General features: G+C 22.6%; 3 protein-coding genes across 3 annotated transcripts; 2 read left to right on the top strand and 1 right to left on the bottom strand. All coding sequences in view use genetic code 6, as the record gives it.

The window, feature by feature from the left end:
* Positions 1–354: 354 nt before the first annotated feature.
* Positions 355–717, bottom strand: TTHERM_000146187 (hypothetical protein; the record flags this gene model as incomplete). Its single annotated transcript, XM_012796370.1, has 1 exon — positions 355–717. One exon carries the CDS (start codon positions 715–717, stop codon positions 355–357), a length of 363 nt encoding a protein of 120 aa, XP_012651824.1.
* A 214-nt stretch (positions 718–931) lies between these two features.
* TTHERM_000146186 (transmembrane protein, putative) lies at positions 932–6,869 on the top strand (the record flags this gene model as incomplete). The annotated part of the gene is made up of 2 exons (XM_012796369.1): positions 932–6,392; positions 6,442–6,869. 2 exons carry the CDS (start codon positions 932–934, stop codon positions 6,867–6,869), a joined length of 5,889 nt encoding a protein of 1,962 aa, XP_012651823.1.
* Positions 6,870–9,805: 2,936 nt separating this feature from the next.
* TTHERM_000146185 (transmembrane protein, putative) lies at positions 9,806–20,506 on the top strand (the record flags this gene model as incomplete). Its single annotated transcript, XM_012796368.1, has 13 exons — positions 9,806–9,869; positions 10,392–10,481; positions 10,585–12,511; positions 13,358–14,610; positions 16,008–16,347; positions 16,910–16,974; positions 17,352–17,950; positions 18,110–18,577; positions 18,867–19,253; positions 19,302–19,733; positions 19,792–20,130; positions 20,185–20,258; positions 20,320–20,506. 13 exons carry the CDS (start codon positions 9,806–9,808, stop codon positions 20,504–20,506), a joined length of 6,225 nt encoding a protein of 2,074 aa, XP_012651822.1.
* Positions 20,507–20,808: the final 302 nt, after the last annotated feature.

The raw sequence follows: 20,808 nt of genomic DNA, 5'->3' as shown, positions 1-20,808 counted from the left end.
TGGAAAACTAGCTCTAAGCCTTATTAAACAAAATTTGATCAAATAGATTTACTGTATCAGTGACGCAGAATAAATTTTATAAGAATACATTATTGATGTATAGCAGAGTCTTGAATTAGGATTATTTTTTGTTATAAAATAAAATATAGTTGTATTTAATCTATTTACAAATGAAATGATAGAAATTTTAGAAATAGAAAAATCTCTAAATTCAATAGAATAATTTATTATAATGAATGAATATTCTTCAATAATTGCACTTAAAAAAAATTATATTTTATTGAAAAACTATTAGAATGATTAGGTTTTTATGTTTAATAGTTAGCAAATTATATAAGGCTTTGTTGTTAGCAATCAAACAATTTATGTATATGGGAGCAGTATTATTGCACTAAATTTAAATCTAAAAATCTCTTAAAACAAAGACTAGTCAATTTTAACAAATGCAGCTTTATTTTGCATTAAAGCTGGCTCAACTTTAGGTTGCAAAATGTAAAACGCCGAGTTCCACATATATTCTTTGAGTAGCTTATAAATTCTCTAGACTATAACTTCTGAATATCTAGATTCTAGTTATTTATTTGCTATAGATGAAGAATACAAGTATGTTTACTTATTCACCTCTACTATAGAATTATATACATTAGATGGTAATCTTGTTTAAAAAGTAACTTAACCTAATGGTTTAATTTTAGAAATACAATTTTTCGAAGACATTACTGTTTACAGAAATCCAGGATGTAATAATTTAATTTCTAAAATAATTGTTATTAATAATTTCTTTAATTATATTTTTGATTCATATTAGACTAAAAAATAATATTTCAGATATTCTTTAAATTATCATAAATAAATCAAAATTTTTTTTCCACAACTTTTGGTTAAAATAATAAGTCAAAAAAATTCAGTGATATTTTTTTCTTGAAATTAAATGAAAATTTAATTTAAAATGTATTGTTTAATGTTTTTTATTACATTTATGATAATATTATTCTTAATTTTTTATTTTAATTAAATTTTTTTGTAAATAGATGCTACAATATGCTAAAGAAGCAATTTCTAATAAATTGGATAGATACTCAGTGTTGGAGGTGGAAAGATAATAAAATTCTTTTTTATCAAAGAGTATTATCATCTGGTATTTTTTACAACAAACATAAGGTTTTCATAAATTGCATCATATGACTTAAATACTTTTCAAACAGTAATGTACTATACTTGTGCATAATAATAAAATGATTGTACTGTTTTAGTAGATGCTTTATATGATAGAGATCAAAATTTTATTTTATTGATAGATAAGTTTGGAAATTTTTAGGCTATTAATTACTCAGGACTTTATTTAGCAAAAATCATTTTAAAAATACCAGATTTTATGCAACCGAAATTCAATAATTTAAAAGGACTTTCTTTAGATTTAAGGACAAATACATTGCTGATATATAATTCTCTTTCAGTTTATTACATACCTTATGGAGATTTGAATGATTATATGAAATAAATAAAATATTCAAATTAGTATTTATTTGCCGATATTAGCTTTAATAACTAAGATTTGCAAAATAATACTTATATAATTTTAGGATAATCAGGGATTTTATATAAGTATTAATAAGCACAATAGAACTTCTTTTATAATTTTGATGAGGAAGCCATACAAATCTAATACAATCAATAATAATAAATTCTACTTATTGCATTTTTAGATAAAATTACAGTTTTTAAAAACATAAATTAGACCAGTATTTAATAAATTTCTTAAAAATTAATTTAAAAGTAAGAAATACTATTAGGCACTAGTTAATTTACTAGATTTTTAAGTGAAGGTATTTTTTTAACTCAAGATTCTGTAATATGGCATTATGACTTTTCAACATAAATGATACTTTACAAGTTTTCTTTCGGTCAATTTTCTTTGAGAATAAGCAGTGAGTTATTTTCTGTCACAAAAAATTTACTTTTGCTTGGATTAAGTAGCGGAGATTTAGTGATTTATAATTTAATTGAAAAATAAGAAAAAATATTTAAACTAAGTTAATTTGATTAATAATAAACTGCTTCTGTTTCTATTTCTTTTATCAAAGAAACTTAAAGCGAATTTTTTATATGCTTTTCAAGTGCTTTAGGAGTATTCTAAATTAGCAAGACAACTTATAACATAAGGTAAATGTTAAAATTTTAAGATATACAGAAATACTAAATAATATAGGACTCTACTATTTAAATGTTTGAGGTAGACGAAAAATTTTCAAGAATCTATCTCAATTTTGTATCTGAAACAATATTAAGAAGGTACTAATATGACTAAAATCCTTTAAGTTTTAAATATATTATGCTCACTAAAAGGCAGTAAAATAAGATATAATTGGGTAATAATATTTTGATTTTATATTCATCTGCTTTCATGCTAATTTACGATAGACAAACTCTTTAATATTTGAGTAGCATTAGAAGATTAAACAATCAATATTTTATAACAGAAGTGAAGTTAATACTAGATTAGTATTTACTCATAATTAGCTAATAAAGAGTTGAATTTTTTATACTTACTAATATCTAATCTCCAAAACTAGTTGATTAAGTAAATGTTACCAATCCTATTATAGTAAATTTCTAAGTTCAAAGCTCTAAAAGTTAATTAAAATATTATTTTAACCCAAATATTTTATTTGCAATTATATTGGGAGAAAATCAAATCATTGAGAAAAGATATTCATTAGATTATGAGGAATCTGATGGTGAATAAAAATATTGCTTTGCTAGTTTTTAAGTATAGAGTTATTATTAGTTTTTTAAAGAGTTAAGTTAAGTTAAGCCATAAACATATCCAAGCTCAACTTAAATAGATATTTTAGCAAATCCAAATTCATCTTCATATAATTATTTAATGGTGAAATTTTCAAATTAAAACATGTTTCCTTTAGACAATTCTAATACCAAAAACAGTTCTGTAGTTTTTTATTCAAGCTAGATATCTACGCCTATTGAGAATAATCAGAGTATAAATTAATTGAATGTTAATAACTTTACTTTATTTTATAACAAAAAATAAGATGTTTATCTAAGAGACTTCTAAATAGTTTTCTAAAATAATACCTTTATGAATCATTCTGAATAAATGAAGAATATTAGCTTTGAAAATCTTTATTTTGAAAATTAAGAACTTACAAATATAATTTGTTCATACTTCAATTTAACAAGTGTTGTATTTAAAAGATATACTTTTTTTAATTCTTACATGGGTATATCAGAGGGAGAGAATAGTGGCTCATTTTTAAATTTCTAGAATATAGAATAAATATATATTTATGACTTTGTAATAGATAATAACTTCTCAAATAAAATTTAATTTAGATCCTTACTGACAGCGAATAATGTAACTATACTAGTCATAAAAAACCTAACAATCAAAAACGCTTATATGGAAGAATTTATAAATATCTATAATGTTCAATAACTTTTTATAGAAAATATTAACATAATTAATTGTTAATATAAATAGTCCTCGAATTATTCTTTAAACCTTTAATCTATTTTCTTGATAACGGGTGTTTAGACAACTACTTTTGAAAATATTTCAATGCTAAACTGCAAAGATTTATCTCTAATATATTCATTAAATTCATAATTGCTTAAGTATTAATAAGTCAACTTCGAATCTGATACCATAATATTTAAAAATTTTAAAATTTCATCTAACATCTTCTCAAATTCTAAAATCTCACCATTAATTTTTATTAGGAATTCATACATAACATTTACAAACATCAATTACATTTCAAATTAAGGAAATATTTAAGTGAGTATATGTTCTGAGTTTGAAATTAGTCAAAGTTTTTTAAGTAATAACTAGAACTAAGATGGAGGAGCTCTTTCAATTTAAAATTGCTTAAATAAAATTTCTATTTCAACTACCACTTTTATTTCTAATAGAGCCTTTGCCAGTGGAGGAGCAATATTTATTTCAGAATTTTATGGTAATTTTAGTATTTAAGTTTCTTCAACAATTATTAGAGATAATAATGCTTTAATTGGAGGAGGCTTAAGGATAATAAACCAAAATAATGATAAATTTGGTTTTAACTTTTGGAATTAAATAAAATTTGTCTTTATTAATAACACTGCCGAGATATATGGAAATAATTTTACCACATTTTTGCAAGATATATAAGTAAGCTTACCTTAAAACCATAGCGAATTAGGAGAAGAATAAGGGAATAACACTTTAAAAGATTTCAGAACCAAAGACCAATTGAAAAATATTGAAAATGAACTGTGGTATGGAGTAGCTGTTATTGATAACTTTAGAAGTGGTTCATATTTTATTTTATAGCTTAGTTTAATTGATTTAGAGAAAAGAGAATTTACTTATTCGCCTTAAAAACTTACCTAGGACCTTTACCCTCTTTCAATCTCATAGGAAATAACTAGTATTAAATTTAAACTAGAAAAGGTTTCTCAGTCTTCATTCATTTCAATTACTGGTTAAGATATTATAACCCATTAATAGTTTATTGGATAAAACAACAAATATATATTTAAATAAGTTTAGGTAACATCTTTGCCAAGCTCCCAGCAATACATTTAAATTTCTTATACTTTAAATCTATATTAAAAAGTTAAAAATAAACCAATTTTAGTTAAATTAAACTTGAGAAAATGTTAGAGAGGTGAAATAGTAAAGTAGATAAGTAATAATATATTTAGTTGTTTTTAATGCCCTGTTGGATTTTATTCAATAGCTGACCCTGTATAGCCTTCTTATCAATAAAATGCTACTGACTCTACGAATACTTCAAGTTAATAATGTAATAATTGCCCATTTGAGGCTTTCTTTTGTTAAAGGGACATAATTGAATTGAAAAATGGGTATTGGCGAGAAAGTGAATAATCTACAGAAATAATACAATGCAACAGCATCTTTAATGCATGTCAAGGGTAAGATTCAAATAGTAAAAATTACTGTGGTTATGGATATACAGGTCCGGTTTGTAGAGAATGTGATTATTTAGGGAATACTTGGTATGGTAAAAAGTTTTCAAAATCTCTCCAAAATGAATTAAAATGCAGTGAATGCTTATTTTTGTATCTATAAATTACCATAACGATCTTGTTTTTTTTATCTTTTATGATTTACCTATAGCTTTAGATGATTTTATTCATGAATAGCTTTATGCAACATTAAATTTGCTACTATCTACGTATTATGAAGATTATTCCAATATTAAACAATTCAATAAAAGACCAATCAAGCTTTTACCTTAAAATTCTAATTAATTTCACCCAGATATCTTCTATCTTAGTTTCTTATCAAAACTCTATTTTCCCTGACGTATTCTCTGTAATACCTTCCTTTTTTGGATCTCCAACAAGTTCAATCATGATTAGTATTAGTTGTCTTGTAAGTTAACTTTCTAAAAGCGAGATAGAGAGAATTCAAACTCTTCAGATATTACAATCGATACTACCTTTTCTTTATTTGATTTTTTGCTTATTTGTAACAAACGTTTTACAATCTATGAAATAATTTGACATCAAACAGTATCATAAATTTACTCTTATTAACCTAATATTTGTAATTTTCTAACCGAATTAAGTTAGCTTTTTCTCAAATCAGCTCGTTTGTACCAAAGTAGGATCTAAATATTATGTATCTTCTGACATGCATATTGATTGCAGTGATCCAGCTTACAGGAAATTTGCTTACACAATTTCAATACCCTTTTTGTTGTTCTGGAGTTTCCTTCCTCTTTTGATATTCTTTAAATTGAGAAAAAGATCAAAAACTTTAGACTACTGTAAGACAAGATACATATTTGGATACTATTACACTGAATTCAAAAATGAATTCTATTATTGGGATATAATTAGGATTTACATTAGAGTATTGATTGTGGTTCTTTCTACTTTGCTTAAAGAATATTCATTCATAAATTAACAGATTTGTGTTTTTATTCTCTATATTTACATCAAAAAAGCAATCTTTTATTCTCCTATCGTAAATAAGAATTTACAAAAATTTGATAATTTTTGCTATTAGGTGATCATATTCAACACAATTTTGTCTACCATAAACTCTTCTCTCTAATCACAAATTCTTTTAGTTATAATTTGGACAATTCATTTCCTCTTTATCATGAAAATAATATTTTAAATAATTATTTTCAAGTTCAATAATCCTTAAAATTTTTTCAGAAAAAATTTAGTTTCTTTACTTTAAAAGTTGCATTTTACTAGTTTAAGCTAAAACCTTTAAAGCCGCTAAAACAAAGAGAAAAAATCATTGCTTTATTGGAAGCATATTTTTAAAAACATTTAAGTCTTGATAAAAAAATAAGCTTTTGAATAGATCAATTAGAACTCAACATTCAATTATTTAAGCTAGACATAAAGTAATTAGTAATTATTATTTTATTTTATTTAATATTATTTATTAAAAAGATTAAACAGTATTTCTATAAAGCATACGTAACTTCTAAGCTAATTTTATTGAGCAAAAGGCAAGCTTAATTATAAACTTATAAAATTAATCTATTTTTAGTTCACAAAATGAAAATCCTATAAAGCCAAATTATGAATTTTAACAGACAGAAACAAGAAACGAGAATACTAATTTCCATGATAAATAAGCTCAATCTAATGAAATTTACTCATCTGTCTCTAGTAAATCGAATACAGGAGAATAAAAAGAAACAAAAATTTTGCTTGAAAAAGAAAATTTAGATAAATCTTCTGAGTACATTAATGGATTATAAGATTTGGATTTAAATTCTATTCCTCAAAATGCTATTTTTTAATAGAATTATGAAACTCAATTCAAGCTATTTTCTCAAAGATAAAATTTAAATTCACCAGTTGAAAAAAACTGATAATTTAATTTTGAATAGAAAATAGTACTGTATAAATCATACCTAATTACAAACAATATAATTATATTAAAAAATCTAAAATTTATATATACTATTTATTTTATTCATACAAAAATTATTGTATTTGACTTCTGTATATTGCTTTCATTTTTAGTTTATCTTATTTTTTTTAATTTATTTCTTATATTTATAATTATTTGTTTGCAATTTTCATTTAAATATTATTTTTTTTATTTGAATAAGTAAATTTAATTCGCTTTAAAGTTATGATTAAAAAAATTAACTTAAATATAAAGTTAATAAATAGAAGCAATATTAATAAAAAAAGATTATTAAGCTTATAAAAAATATAAAGAAGTAAACCAAAAGTAGAATTTATTCATCAATTTGAAATGAAAAGAATTTTTATTGCGATTTGGCTAATTAAAATATCAGTATAATAAGCTTAATTATGCTCAATAGGTTGTAAATAATGTGATTAATAAGGCATATGTGTTTAATGTGAAGATAGCTACTTGTTAGATAGTTTTAACAATGTTTGTATATACTAAAATTGCTAATAAAAGTTATTTTTTTAGCAAAAACAGGATTATATCTCTACATAGCAAGATTTCTGTTAAGCAATATGTGATTAAGGCTTTTAAGCAAACTCTTTAACTAATACTTGTGAGCCTATATTGTCTTGCTCCTAATAGTTCAATTTATCAACAGGAATCCTACCAAATAATAATATAAAAGAAATTGTTGTGATAGATAACAGTACTTTTTTAGTAATCTATTAAAGTTAAGGGAGTATTATCAACATGAGAGAAGGTAATTTGCTCTATTCTATATAATTTTAATAAGACACAATTTTTACTTATTATTTAAACATGAATCTGCTGCAATTTAATAATAATAACATGATCATATAATATTCTTTATTAGAAGAATAAATGTAGAACATAACTTAATAATTTGGTATTTTTGATTCTTCTACTTAATTAATTGATGTTAATAATTAATTTGCTTATTTAATCAATTATGAAAAGGAATAAACAAAGGTTTTTTTAAGATTAATTTAGAAAATTAATAATCAATTAATTTTTTAAGAATAGATAAGTGTAGAATTACTCCCAGATTAATTAATTTATTTCTTTCAAGATATTTTGTTTAAGATAAACAGAAATGTTATCTCAATTTATTAAGTTGTATTCGAGAGCTCTTCACTCCTTCTTTAGCAAATTAGCAAAGAATTTATTTGTGTTAATAATATTCAAAACATTAAAAAAGTTATTTAATTGAAAGATGATTAATACTTACTAATTTCATCTCTTTCCAAAAATTTAGTGCAATTATCATCATAAAATTGCTCTATTCTAGCTTTAGAAGAAATACCAACTGATATTTAGGTTTTTACTGTTAATATCACAAACTATCTCACCATCTAATTCTAAACAAAATTTATATTATTCGATAGCAATTTGACAAAATTGTAAATCCTGAATAATTAAAATGAAATAATAGATTTCATTAACATCAAAATCAATAAAGATTTACAATTATTGGCTATTTTATTCAGTAATAATGATATTAATATATATAATTTTAACGAATAATTACAAAATTTTATAATTATAAATGTTTCCCAAAGTACAATCCAAAACCCATAAACTATATTAAATCTTTAGATTAATTAAATAAACAATGAAATATACTAACTTTACATTTTGGTATATTCACAAAGTGTATAAACAATAATATACTAGTACAATATTTAAACAAACAAAATATCTATAGAAGACTAATACTCTTTAAGCTACTTTTAAAAGCGTGACACAAATCCACAAGAATAAATTAATAGTATAGATTTAAATTCTAATACAAGTATGATTTCTACTTGTACAGTGAATGGTTTAATTACTACGTGGGATATTTCCAATATATATAAGCCAATATATATTGGATAATAGCTAATTTATGATTAAGGAACTTGTAAATAAGTAATTTATGCAGATGAAAGTACACTCGTTTCTATATTTGATAAATCAATTATTTTTTTAGATACTATTCACACTTTAATAATAAATTAAATATTTTACTAAAATAGCTAATCTAAGTAATTATAAAGATTTTTCATTAAAGCAGGTGATTTTGCTGCTCTTTTATATGATTCTTGCTTAGTTATTTTAAATATTAATTATTCTGAAGTAACTAGAAATTGTTCATAAATATTTGATGACAATATAGTTAATTTTTTTTTTGATAACTCTTAATATATTATTTTATAAAAGGACAAATAAATAGATGTATTTTAATTCGATTCCTAAAATATTCAAATAAAATTCATCTAAAACTACTAAAGCAGTTATACTATATAACAAATATAACTACGCAGTTTTCCTGTCACAAATTAAGTTTAAAATCAATAGATTCTAGAAATAATAATATTCAATAGCAATTCACAATTTATAATTTTTAATGAATAACTGTAAATAATCTACTAAATAAATAATATTCCTCTTACTTTAGCGATTAATATTTTATTTGTTTAATCCGATCCAAATGATAATTATTATTTTATTTTTGGGTATAATCCTTATGCGACTTATTAGTTTTAAATGTATATCATTCCAAAATTCTAAAATACTTTTTATCTATCAGGCTTTAGTTTCAGCGGAAACATGCTCCTTAATGTTCAAAAAAGTTTTAATTAAGTAAGTGAAATTGATTAATATACTTACTAAAACTTTATCCTTTTGAGCTACTGTTCTGTGTTTAATTTTTACACTTGGGATCTAGAAAAACCTACTGCTGTTAACTCAGACTTATAATTTTATTTTGGAGTCTATTTTTCTTAATTATTATCTAGGAAGCAATTTTTTATATTCGGAGATGTAAATGGAGTTTTTGGCTTTAATACAATTTAAAAAGAAGAATATAGTCTTATTTATAAAATGAGTTCATAAGATTTAGATAATGAAGATGAAATATAATATGTAAAATAAAGCGTAATAATGGGTAAATACTTCATAATTAAAAGTAATATCTTAGTGTATTCTCTTTATACTAATTTACTGATTGAGCAATTGGATTTCGGAGAGCCCTTTCAGCAAATTAAATAATTTCAAATAATTGAAGATTTAAATTCAATAATAGTATTAAAATAGAATATTTTGTATTTAAAGAACTATTAAGCGAATAGTAGTCTTTTTTTATAAAGTAGTTTAGGATAAATAAATAACTTTATCATGTAATAAGATTAAATTATTGTTTATGGAAGTCAGTTAACTTTGCTAGACTTTCAATTAAATATATTATAGAAAACAAATAGATTAAATGCAATAGCTTAAAATTGTATTCCGATTTCAAATATGATTGCTTGCTAAATATAAACTGGAGAAATATAATTTTTTAATTCAACTTCCTTAAATAAACTTTACCAAATTATATCCAATGAAATAAATTACTAAATGATTATTGATCAATTTTATTAAAATATTTATCTTTACAGTAGCTTAATTCAAATTTTTTCTATTAAAGGAGAATTCTTGAAAATAATTGATTTGGAATAAAGTACAATAAATGAACTTACTTTTTTTGAAGATATTTTAGCCTGTAGAACTCAAACATGTAAAATTTTTATTAATCTTTTTTTAAATTTAATTCTCATTTGATTATTCAAATTTACACAAACCATAACTTTATCAATTTAATTAAATTTAATAATTTACAGAGATTACTATCATTGAAAGAAACACCTTAAACATTAGAGGATCTATATAAAGCTAGGGATCAGCAGTCATATAACAGATGTATTTCCTAGAAGAATTTTATCATTTAGTAATCTCAACTGATAATGTTTAATACGGGTAAGTTTTTTCCTATGATCTGAAATCGTTAGCTTTATACTCTATATATACTAACTCTTACCTATTGAATCAAAAGTCTTAAGTTGTTTAAATTTCATTTGATAAAGAATAGAGTTTCTTATTATCTTTAGACCTTACAGGTAATTTTTAGTGTGTATACTATCAATAGTAGGTTCAGCTTTTAAATATGTTAAAAATAATAGAATTAACTCCTTAATCAAAAGCTCAAGGGAAAGGTTTTAGTTTAGATTTTAGAACTAATAATCTCTTTATTTACACATAATACACAGTGTACTAAGTAAGCTATGGAGATCTTGGTAATAGATTGATAAGAATAAAAACACGGAACAGTAATATATATACCCAACTACAAGGACAAAATTAGAGTTTGCTTTTAAATGGTGCAATTTTAATTGCTGGCGAATAAGGAATTCTTTACAAATATGTAAATAATTAACTTAAATATTTTTACCATTTCAAAGAAAATATAACATAAATATATTACTCCTCTAAAAAGAATTACCTTTTGGTTGGTCTAACAACTAGTATTGCTTATTTTAAAAAAATATCTTATTAATCTATTTTCAATCAATCTGGCTGGAATCTAAATTATACCTAGCAATACTTGGACAATAATACATTTGTAAAATTTTATAATGAAAATTTATTGCTAACTATTGATAACTAGATTTGGCATTTTGATTTTGAAAATTAAAAAGTTATATTTAAGTTCAAACTAAAAAATTTGAATGATAGAATAACATTTGATTTATATTCATCATCACAAAATATTTTATATCTAGCTATAAGTAATGGTGATTTTATTATATATGATGCAACAGCAATTCTCATCGAGACAATTAATTTTCAAGCTAAATTTTAATAATCCAAAAATATATTTTCGCCTATAGTTCAAATCGTAGAAACTTAGTCTAGCATATGGGTTAGCTATCTGACTTAATATGGTGTTTATTAATTATCAAAGTCAAGCAAAGATATTAAGATGATATTAGATTTCTCTTAAATTTAGACATTTTAATTTTAATAGGATGTTAATGTTGATATTTTTGGAGTAGATGATACATATTAAAGGTTTTTCTTAAATTTTGCTACTGAGTAGATTGTCAGAGTTTATAACTATAAATAAGATATCTTACAGATGGATTACTTAATTTTATCTAAGAAGTAGCACAGCTAGCTTTTGATTACAGCAAATATGATAATTTTTTATTCTAGCTCTACCATAATAATAAGAGATAGGAGTTCTTTAGCATATTTACAAACTATAAGGAGAGCTAATATTTACAATTTTATTAAACATTTAATTGTATTAGAAGACACTTATTTCTTGATTACCTATGAATCTAAATATGAATTAATATCTCTAAATAGTGATTATTCCTTATAGTATATAGATTAGTAACAAATGGCAGATCCTCTTTTGATGAACTACTAAATTATTTAAGATTAATATTCTTCTACAAATAAAATTCTGCAAGTGATATTATTATCTTTGGATAAAGTATAAGAATTTTAATACAATTTAAGTTATGAGGTATCTCAAGATTAAAATAAATAGTGCGGAGTAAGCATGAATGTAACATCCTATTTAGATATGCTTTAAAAAATATAGAATGTAAAACCTTTTATTTCTTTTGATCCTACATTTTAATCGGCTTCTGTGAGTAATATAGTTAAATAAAGAAATTAATACATGGTAATCCTTTAGGATTCTAATTTAAACACAATTAGTTATCAAGGCACACAAGATAATTCATTGGTTATCTCATCGTAAAAAACCTGTGAATTAGGAAAATAAGATTTAAATAAGTTATTTATTGATTCCTAATCGTTCTAGTAATACACAAAACTTGAAGTCAATATAAGAGATTTTCAATTTGAATTCAGTTAACCGATATTAAATATCACTTTTAACAGCGCAACACAAATTGTAAATCTTTAAAATATATTTATTTCTAAATAAAATTTAGGGTAGGTATAATTTTAATTTGTAAACCTATAAAGAGTTGTAATTAACTATTTAAATTTCTCATAAAATGAAAGGATAAATAAAAATAGCTAAGATGCTATTCCATTGTTTCTTTTTAGGAATTGCTCAGAAGTGTTTATTTATAATTTATTTATTTCTAACTCTGGAAAAGCTTAACATTTTTAATATCTCTTATCAATTGAAAATGTTTCTAACTTGAAAATAATAGGATTTAAAGTGTTTAATACAATATTAGCATAGCTAGTTAATATAAAAATAGCTCAAAGTACATTTTTTTCAGATGTATAAATATCAAACAGTTATTACAAGCTTAATAATGAAAGTGAAACGTAAAGTTATTCTTATGTTTTTAACTTAGTTGGTTTACAAAATACGAGTATTTAAAATTTTTAGTTTATAAATAATAGTAATTTATAATTGGTACAAACAATTAAATAATACGATAATAGCTAAGCACTTTACATTTTACTATCAGACAGCATCATTATCTAATAGCTAAATATTTCAGGAAATTATCAAACTTAATAAAATTTAAAACCTTTAATTCAACTTCAAAATACTGATATTATTTTTCAGGATTCAAATTATGAAAATAATTAAGGCAATATTTAAATTTTATTTTCTAGGGATATAAATATCTCAAACAGTAATTTTATCAATAATATTTCAGAAGACGGAGGTTCTTTACAGCTGATTAGCTGCTAAAGTCTAATAAACATTTAAAACACTACTTTTGTAAAAAATTAAGCACTAGCAAGCGGAGGTGCCATTTACATTGAGGAATTTTATGGAGATATTTATTTTGACAAAAAAGTAGAAATTACAAGTAACAAAGCACTGATTGGAGGAGGAATGAGATTAAAGAATTAATTTTATAATAACGAAGATTAGTTTTGGTTAAAATATAGATTATAATTTCATTAAAATTGTGCTAGTCTATACGGGAACAATTTCGCAACATATTTGACAGAGATAAAAATACAAAATAACTCTTAGTAAAGCTAATTTGACACAGATATTAACTATAAACCTCCTGATTTTAGATTTATAGAATAAAATTAAATGAATGAGACAGAAAAAAAATAGTGGGAATCTATTGCATAATTTAGTAATTTTAAAAGTGGTTCTTATTTGATGATGAATTTACAAATTTTTGATATTGAGGGGAGTGTATTTAAATTTTCGATTAAAAATTTAACACAAAACATGTATCCGTCGTCAATAATTGAGGAAATAAAAAACATTTACTTTAAAATAGAAGATAATAACTAAACCAATATAAATATAAATGGATAAAATATAGTAACTTATGAACAATTTGTTGAAGGATAGTCATTATTTTCATTCAGCCAAGTCACTATTTCTTCTATACCAACATAATAAAAATATTTGTAGATATCATACTCTATCTCATTATAAGACAACCCAGATATTAAGCCGATTTTATTACTGCTAAATTTCAGAGCTTGTAAAGTGGGCGAAGTACTAAAATAAGCGGATTCTAATTCATATAATTGTGAGTAATGTTAACTAGGATACTATTCATTAGAAGATCCAACAAGTGATTAACTTTGGAATTAAGTAACTCTATAGGAGAAAATTGTTAATAACACTGCTTAAATTCAATGTATAAAATGCCCTGACACGGCAAATAGCTGTTAATCAAATGAAATTTAAATAAAAGATGGATACTGGAGGGCAAATAATAAAACTTCTGAGATTATATAATGCAATTAGAATACCGATTCTTGTAAACCAAATGATCCTTAAAGTTTAAATGGCTGTACTGAAGGATACATAGGCCCTATATGCAGTGTTTGTGATGTAACTGGAAAATATTGGATTGACAATCGATATACTAATTCTTTTATTGATACTGGTAAGTGTGAAAAATGTAGTAGTGAAAAATACTAGATTATTTTTATTGTACTAACATTTTTATTGCTGTGCTTGTATATTTTGATCAGCGTTATAATGTTTACAAATAATTTTGTGCATTTTCAGATTTGCTAATACCTAAGACTTATGCAAATAATACCAATTCATAAAAGCCAAATCAAAGATTAATCTATCTTTTATCTAAAAATTTTCATTAATTATATTCAATTGAGCTCATTGATAATTACTCATCCTTTTTCAGTTCTTACAGAGTTTTTAATGTACTTCCCAGCTTTTTTAAACTCCCCTGCTAACAGAATTGTTATTAGTTTAAGTTGTATAATAAGCAAAAAATTAATAGATCTTTACGGGTACACACATATAATGTAGATCATATACGCTATCTTACCATTACTTTTCCTAGCCATCATGGCTATCTTAATAAAAATACTAGAAAAGTTAAAGCTATTCAGAATAAAAAATTTCCATTTATTTACATTAGCAAACTTTATTTACATACTTTTTTAACCTAATTAAATTAATTTCTTTTCAAAGTAGCTAACTTGCACATAGATAGGATAAAATAAATATGTGACTTCTGACTTATAAATAAATTGCAATGATCCATCATATATAAAAATTACTTATGCGATATCAATACCTTGCTTATTTTTTTGGAGTCTATTACCTTTAGTTATTTTATTTAATTTAAAGAGAAATTCAAAGAAACTCAATTATTGCATAACTAGGTATTGTTATGGATACTATTATACAGATTTTAAATAAAAATATTACTATTGGGATTTCATAAGAATATACATTAGAATTTTGATAGTTTTAATTAATAGCTTATTGAAAGATTAAAACTCTTTTTTAAACTACCAAATCATAATTTTAATACTCTATTTATACACAAAAGCTAGCTTTGCAATAACTCCTTTTAGAAATAATCATCTTTAGAGTATAGATATACTTTGTTATCAAGTAGTCATTCTAAATTGCATCTTATCTGCAATCAACATATCTTTAAATGAGTTTTTTATAATACCAATTATTTATTTCTTAAGCTACTCTTATTTGCTGGTATTATTTTTTTATGTTATTTTTTTCAAAATTAGCAATCCTAACACTTTTATTGGAAGAATATTCAAAAGTATTTTTATGAAAATATTACCTAAAAAGCTTTTTAACTTATATTTGAAATACTACACTATTAACATAAAAGTGTTCTTATATTGGAAAAAAATAAAATTAAACCTTAAAATGTTGATAAGTAATAAAGCAATACACAAAATAAATTTCATAGATAATAAGAGAAGAACTCAGTTGATTACCACTTAAAACTATTGTAAATAAATATTATTTAACTTAAAATTTATTTATCATTTTAAATTATAGTAAGCTATCTATAAAACTAGAGCAACGACTTTTCAGCTAATCATTTGCAAAACAATTAATATTTTAACAAAAAATAAGGTTTTTAAAATAAGATTTAATCAATAAAATCTGTGAATTTACAAGACAGTCCTTCTGTAGAGAATTATTCTTAATTTAGAATAAACCAAAAAAATAATATAGATTCTAACAAACAAGAAAATTATCCAAAGTAAATAAGCAGAAATCACAGTTTATTTTATTAAGAAGAATAAGTTAAAAATAAATCAATAATTTAAAATGAGGAAGACTAAAACATTGATATTTTTGAAGAATTAAGCCAATTATAGTAAAGAAAATAAATGTAATTTAAATATAAAAAAGAACTAGATTTTAAATAAATTAAAAAATGAAGTTATGAAAATATTTTCCTTTACATTAAATTAATTAATTACTATTGTATAAATTGTAAATTCATTTATCTCAAAGATTAAATTTATTTTTATATACAAAAATTAATTTTTGTTTGCTGACAAAATCTATTATTCAAAAAATAAGAATTAATTTATATTTTATGAGAAGTTTAGTCTTAAATTAGTTTTTTGAGTTTAAAAATAATTTTATCATTTATTTTTAATTTTTTATAAATATTATTCAATATTTTTAATTTAATTTAAATATAATTTAATAAGTATTTATTTTAAAAAATAATTATTATATTAATGAATAAAGAATGAATTACTTTAGAAACTTATTTTAAATATTAACTGCTATCTTAATTTAATAAGAGGAAGAAAATTAAAAAAGTTAAAAATCAAATTTAAATTTTTTATTGATGATTTAAATATTTTATAATATTTTAAGATATTATTTCCTAAAAGCTATTTTTAATTAGTAATAGTTAAAAATTTCTAAAATATTTAAAGTCATGAGAATACTTATTAGCAATAAATTATTAAATACTTTATAATTTACAAAGGAAAAAATATAAGTATTTAAAATATTTTTATTTATACATTATCTTCTTAAAAATAATTTGTTAAGCTTCATATATTTGACTTTATTCGAAATTTAAGAAAGAAAAATTGATTTTTTATTATTGTTTGTAAAGAAAGATAGCTCTACAAAAATTAGAATATCTTTATAATATACTAATAATACAGTAAATAGCATAAAAAACAGCTAATAATTTAATATTTTTAATTTTTCATAGGAAGAAGAATATTTTTTTATATCTTGTTTATGAATCTAAGTAGAAACTAACAATAGAGTAGCAGTATGTTTATTTTACATTAATTTATAGTTTAAGCTTATCAAAATATTGATTTATAGCATTTTAGCATTTTTCAAATCCAATTCTATAAAAAGGCTCTTTAAGAAGTTAATAAAATGATAATTTAGAATTTGGATAAAATAATGTATATCAAGATGATAGCAATCATAGAATGTTTAAGAGTCCAACAAGAGAAAATTAATTGTATTATGATGGCAACCATGAAGATTAATATGATTAAAACTATAAATTCACAAGTGGCAAATAGAGCATTAAAAAAAACCTAAAAATAATATTTACATATTATTGTTCATATGGTGATAGAACAAATACTACAATTCTAAAATCAAATAAGTTTAGAAGGTTAATGATAGAATCATAAATAATTGATGATGATAAGATAACTTAGAAATATATTGATCTTTTATATACATAATATACGCAAAATAAGACACCAATGGATTTTAACAACTTTTGCAATATTTTAGCTAAAATTTCTTCTGAAAAATACAAATAGATGCTTCCCGCTTAAGCATTAATAAATGTAATAGATAAACATTTTTGGGGATTATTTAAACATATTATGAATGATACAGAGTTAGGAAAGGATTTAAAGTAATTTGAAAACCCCATTCATGAAAGTGTAAAAACTTCTGCCAAGCATCTCTTCTTCATATTCAAAAGAATCTATTTAGTAAAGAAATATTTTTAATTAGATTTATTATTCTAAACGAATGGACGAATTAGATTGTATAAATCATACAATTTTTGATATTCGTTAAATAAAAATTAACTAAATGCTTTTTTATATATTGATATAAATTAAAATTTTTAATTATTCTAAAAATTCAAGGCATATTTCTCTTGGGAGCCAACTAATTCTTTTAAGCTTGCAGATAATTTTAAATAATCGATGAATGGTTTATTTAATTTTCTTAAAGATTTTGATATTTTCCCAAACTTAATGACCAAATCAACTTCTTTCTTATTATATGACTAATTAGTTGAAACTAGCAGTAATCAAATACTAAGTAACAATGTAGGAATAAATACAACAGTTGTAAATCCTTTTGGTTACGATGATATTGGAAAACTATTTACATTAAATAAATTTATTACATTTATAATCAAAACTTCAGAGATAGCATTTAGTAAAATACCAGAAGCTCAATAATTTTAAATGGAGCATCCAATTTAAAAATTTATTGCTCTTTTAGAAAGGATGGAGTTGAGTGAAGGATTTTAAAATTTTGAAAAAAAAATCCACTCTACTCATAACTCCACAACATCCCTAATACTTCCACCTGAAGCAATTAAAGAAGTAATTAATTAATTATCTATTACCATTTTTCTTTATAAGATATATTAAAAACTTGAAACATTTTTTTTTGTAAAATTTAATTGAATTATAAAAGAATAAACTTGAATTATTTGAATTTCTCGACTAATTCGATCAGCAAAGTGTTTTATCTAAATTTTGTCAATAAATTTATATTTTTTTGGTTTTAAAATTTGTCAGTATTATTATAATAATTAATTATTTTTGTTTAAAAATTTTTTAAATTGCAAAATACTAAAATTTATAATAATCTAACTCTAAAATACTTTAGATTTTGGACTAGTATAGAGAATTAGGAAATATTCAGTTGGGATATTAGCACTCCATACATACCCCTCAAAAAGAAATGACAATTAAATTTAATGAGAGTGTTGAAAAGTTAAATAAAATTAGTCCTGTGAGTTAATTTGATGACTAATATACAATGTCTAAGAGCCCAATATCTAAATAAAATAGAAAGTTATAACTTTTAATGAGCTTAGGTATTGATGATAGAGCCTTAGAAGTTTTCGAGACATATTAGAGTGAATTGTAATATACATTTATTTCATTTTGCTAATATGGAGAGCCTTGCAACACATAATACTTAAAAACAATAAAGCTAACAAAGCTATTAAAAAGTGCTGGTCTAATGAAAAAAAGAGAGCCTATAAATTATGTAATTTTGTTATTTTATGAATTTTGAATTCTTAAAATTAAAATATAGGAATAAGAAAGTTAACAGATTTCTCCTCAAAGATATTCAATCAGAGACAAAGATGAAAAATATGTTGATCAAACGTTCATTGATTGCCTTATTGCTAAATTAATAGGACCAAATTAAGTTAGGCAGTTTACTAATAAAATGAGTGAGTTTGATAGATAAATCACTTCTCCTAATATTGGATTTCTCAGCTATTCCAGCAACAAAACAGATAACAATGGATCTAAAGGAAAGCTTGAATATGAACATTTTTTAAAAATAATATAAGAAATCTCATTTTAACTTTATCCTGATTAAGATATTTATGACTCTGTTAATAAAGTTATTCAAGATAATATATTGAAGGCGTAAGTAGACGAAGATAGGTCAAATAATCGTAAAGTTTCTGAAAATTATTTAGCATTGCATAATGCGATTATAGAAGATAGATAAATAGTAAGCTTATTTTAATTTTGTTAAAAATAAATTATACATTATCTCAAAAAATAAACAGACTGACTTAATGGTAGGTATTCATCCTAATCTTAGTAGCTATTTTAAAAGATATGCATTCCCGAAAGAAACAAAAATGAATTTGGATTAGTTTTTATAATTCTGTAAAGATTTTGATGTATATCCTAATTTAATGCCTAAATCACAACTCCATTACATTTTTACTGCTCTTTCCTTCATATACAAGCAGTAGAATGGTTAAAGTGAATCAAAATAGCACTCTATTTATTAGAAAGGAGAAGATGATAGCACAGATTATATAAACCCTTAACTATTCACAGAAGCAATGGTTCACTGTGCAATCGAAATTTATACTATAGAAAAAGAATATGTCAATAGGGTAATTAATTTTAATAAACCAAATTAAAAGTAAAAAATAATTTTTTAATAAAAGATTCTTTTGTTGTTAGAAAGAATGAATAGCTCAAATGGTCCAAAAATAATGTTGAAATCATTAGGTTTGACAAGGTAAAAAAAATATATTATTTATTACTAACATTTTTATTTCAAATAAAAATAATTAAAAAAGTGCAAAGACTACTTAATGGGATTTGCTTGCTCATGTTAGAAAAAGATATTAGTATTTCTATGACTAAAAAATGATGACAAGAAACTAACACTAAACCCGTTTATATTAAGATTAAGATTTAAATAATTTTGATTAGCTTCTAGATTTAGGAGTGAAAGAACAAAACAAAGAATATGTTAATTTTTGATTCAAATTTTGAATAGTTCTTGTTAATTTGATAGATTGAATAAATTTTTAAATACAAATAAGGAAAAAGAAATTAATGAATTTATTTTAATTATGTTTAAAATCAACACAGAAATAAATTTATGTAAAGATAGATGTATAATTTATATATATATATTTTATTTTATTAGTAATTTAAGTGGAAGAAAAACAGTTAATAACAAAAATATTTATTGTTAATGTGAAAAATCATTTTGGAATTATTGATTGATCACATTAAAATAATTAAATACTATTAATACATTAATTACTCATTTAATTATT

This window comes from Tetrahymena thermophila (assembly GCF_000189635.1).
Source record: "Tetrahymena thermophila SB210 genomic scaffold scf_8254747, whole genome shotgun sequence".
In the NCBI taxonomy this organism is placed as follows: Eukaryota; Ciliophora; class Oligohymenophorea; order Hymenostomatida; family Tetrahymenidae; genus Tetrahymena; species Tetrahymena thermophila.
The sequence above is the reverse complement of the archived record's forward strand: the minus strand, read 5'-3'. Positions and strand labels throughout refer to the sequence as shown.